Raw genomic sequence first — 1,890 nt, forward strand, 5'->3', positions numbered from 1 at the left:
TCATGATCTTGGCCTCTTTGGGTTTATAAGCCACACTTCTATAACTGCTTAATTAGTGCTTATTAATTATGGGTGGGTCTGTGTTTGGAGTATTGGTCGGTTCCCATAAATGATAAGCATAAACCCATCCAATGTGTTTCATTTTGACAGGAGGTTGGGAAAAAACATGGGGAGCCACTTGTTTTTGAAAAAAAATACATACAGAAATTAGAAAATTTTCAACGGCGGGGAGCAAGCAACCCCATACCTCGGTATGAATCTGTCCCTGTTCGCCTTGTCACGCTATTTTGTCCTTACTTAATAGATAATTCTTTTGGTCAAACAAAACTTCAGCTGCACATGTCTGATCTATTCTATATCCCTAAATTTTATTGTGAGAATTTTATTTTTTGTCTTCTATAAAAGCACAAGGAACCATTGATTATGATTCAAACTTCAACAATTCTTCATTGCAAGCTTGAGGAGCTCTTCATTGCAGTAGTGATCTCTCATCGATTTTAAGGGAAAGATGAGTGCCAATTCTTCGGTGGCTTCGAACCTAAGAAGGTAAGTAAAACACGCTGCAATCATAATGCTAGAATATCCTCTGTCTTTCGCTTCCAATTAATAACCTTTATCGCTGCCTGGCATGTAGAATAACCCTGTTTAACTTTTTGCTATTACAGGCTACAAGGTAAGGTGGCGCTGATAACTGGAGGCGCTAGCGGCATAGGTGAGTGCACAGCAAGGCTTTTTGTCCACCAGGGTGCAAAGGTCGTCATTGCAGACATCCAAGATGATCTTGGACAATCTATATGTGAAGAACTTGGCCACCAAAGCATCTCTTACGTTCACTGTGATGTTACAAGCGATTCAGATGTCCGAAATGCAGTCGATTTGGCTGTCTCCACCTATGGATCGCTTGATATCATGTTCAACAACGCCGGTATAGCCGGTCCAGGTAAGAGTATAGTTTCTTCAGATGATGAGAAATTCAAGAAGGTTCTTGATGTCAATGTCTTTGGAGGATACTTGGGTGCGAAATATGCTGCCAAGGTGATGATCCCAGCCAGGAAAGGATGCATTCTCTTTACTTCAAGCGTGTTCTCAGTGATAGGTGGTACTGATGCCGGGCATGCCTACGTTACATCAAAGCATGCACTTGTAGGATTGGCTAAGAATTTGTGTGTGGAGTTGGGGCAGTATGGGATAAGAGTGAATTGCATTTCGCCCTTTGGAGTGGCAACCCCACTGCTAAGGAAACCGTTCGGCATGATGGAGAAGGAGAAAGTGGAGGAGCTGGTTTCCAAGGGGGCAAACTTGAAGGGGACAGTATTGAAACCTGACGATGTTGCTCAGGCAGCTCTGTATTTAGCAAGTGATGAGTCCAAATACGTAAGTGGACTCAATCTGGTGATTGATGGAGGCTACAGCACAACGAATCCCTCAATGTCCACGGTCATCAAGAGCCTGTTTTCTTAAAACCAATTTAGTCTGGAATTTACGACAGTCATGGTAATGAATATAATTCTTGTGCCCCGTTGTCGCTAGCTCCCTGCCTCATACTCGCATTATTGTCATATTCTTGCTTCATGCTTAGATCATTGCCACGTGTCTAAGAAAACAACTTAAATTGGATCATTTGTTACAAATTATTGCATCTTACCGTGCATATTTATTATTGGTTTCTTTATTAGTCATTTATTATTTACTGAGTCAATGTTTAGTTCTTACTGTTTTGGTTAAACTAAGTCAAAGGTGAGGTGCCAACAAAAGATTGTTTTACTTGATTATGGGTAAGATTTTACGGAAATAGTGAGATATTTTAAGAGAGTGACATTATGCCTGTAGCTTTAAATACAAAGCATCTAATGTAATTTTGTTAAGATGCACACAATTTAAAATAATACA

At 40.3% G+C, this 1,890-nt stretch overlaps 1 protein-coding gene across 1 annotated transcript; it reads left to right on the forward strand.

Moving 5' to 3' along the window:
- Positions 1 to 404: 404 nt before the first annotated feature.
- On the forward strand, positions 405 to 1,529 carry LOC18598348 (short chain aldehyde dehydrogenase 1-like). Its single transcript, XM_007027841.3, has 2 exons — positions 405 to 546; positions 666 to 1,529. Exons 1-2 carry the CDS (start codon positions 509 to 511, stop codon positions 1,459 to 1,461), a joined length of 834 nt encoding a protein of 277 aa, XP_007027903.3. The 5' UTR covers positions 405 to 508; the 3' UTR covers positions 1,462 to 1,529.
- Positions 1,530 to 1,890: the final 361 nt, after the last annotated feature.

Source organism: Theobroma cacao, chromosome 5 (genome assembly GCF_053813885.1).
Source record: "Theobroma cacao isolate CCN51 chromosome 5, ASM5381388v1, whole genome shotgun sequence".
Lineage (NCBI taxonomy): Eukaryota > Viridiplantae > Streptophyta > Magnoliopsida > Malvales > Malvaceae > Theobroma > Theobroma cacao.

Coding starts and splice junctions, on each gene's coding strand:
- LOC18598348 (XM_007027841.3), top strand. CDS start 509: ATGAGTGCCAATTCTTCGGTGGCTTCGAACCTAAGAAG. Junction 547..665: donor GTGGCTTCGAACCTAAGAAG/GTAAGTAAAACA, acceptor TTGCTATTACAG/GCTACAAGGTAAGGTGGCGC.